At 51.7% G+C, this 621-nt stretch overlaps 1 protein-coding gene across 1 annotated transcript; it reads right to left on the reverse strand.

The window, feature by feature from the left end:
* Positions 1-3: 3 nt before the first annotated feature.
* Positions 4-618, reverse strand: LOC107682278 (AT-hook DNA-binding motif-containing protein 1-like; the record flags this gene model as incomplete). The annotated part of the gene is made up of 1 exon (XM_016478569.1): positions 4-618. A coding segment is annotated over one exon (615 nt), but the record flags the coding sequence as incomplete, so codon positions are not given.
* Between the last annotated feature and the right edge of the window lie 3 nt (positions 619-621).

Here is a 621-nt window from a genome sequence, read left to right on the forward strand (position 1 = left end):
AACACCCTTGCCTCTTTTTCGAGGAGTTCCTGGTTCAGATGCAGGGGCCTTCCGCTTCTTGCCAATTGTTTCAAAAAAGTCACTGAATGACCTCTTAAAGGAATCAGAGGATCCAGCTGCTCCCCCTCCTCTACTCCCCATACAGCCTGCACGACCACCTCTCCTGCGGAATGCTGTAAGGCGGTGCAAAAGAGTGGAAAGGGATGGATTTTCTGGTGGTATGTGGAAAGTTTCAGGCTCTGTTGGGGTCCAGCAGCGTGGAGGAGAGCAGCGGCCTGTGCTGGGAGGTTGTCTGTTCAAGAAGGCCAGTTTGGAGAGGACATCTGCATATTCTACTTTAACATCATTGGTATCATTAACATATGAGGGCTGTGGAGATGGTAGCTTTACTGTTCGCCGCCTCCTAATTTTTTTGGGCTCTGCGGCACTGGCTGCTCCCACTCTGGTCTCATGCATGTCAGGTTGTCCTGGTAATGCCTGTTTAGGGGGGCGTCCCCTGCGTCGCTTCAAGATTACAGGAAGCTCTCCTGGTGGAAACATCACCATCACACTCTTTCCATTGTTCTTCATGCGGAGTAGTGCGGTGGGCTCTCTTGAAACATTAGGTCCTGGCTCACCTCC

Source organism: Sinocyclocheilus anshuiensis, unplaced genomic scaffold, assembly GCF_001515605.1.
Source record: "Sinocyclocheilus anshuiensis isolate Anshui unplaced genomic scaffold, SAMN03320099.WGS_v1.1 C31992379, whole genome shotgun sequence".
NCBI lineage: Eukaryota > Metazoa > Chordata > Actinopteri > Cypriniformes > Cyprinidae > Sinocyclocheilus > Sinocyclocheilus anshuiensis.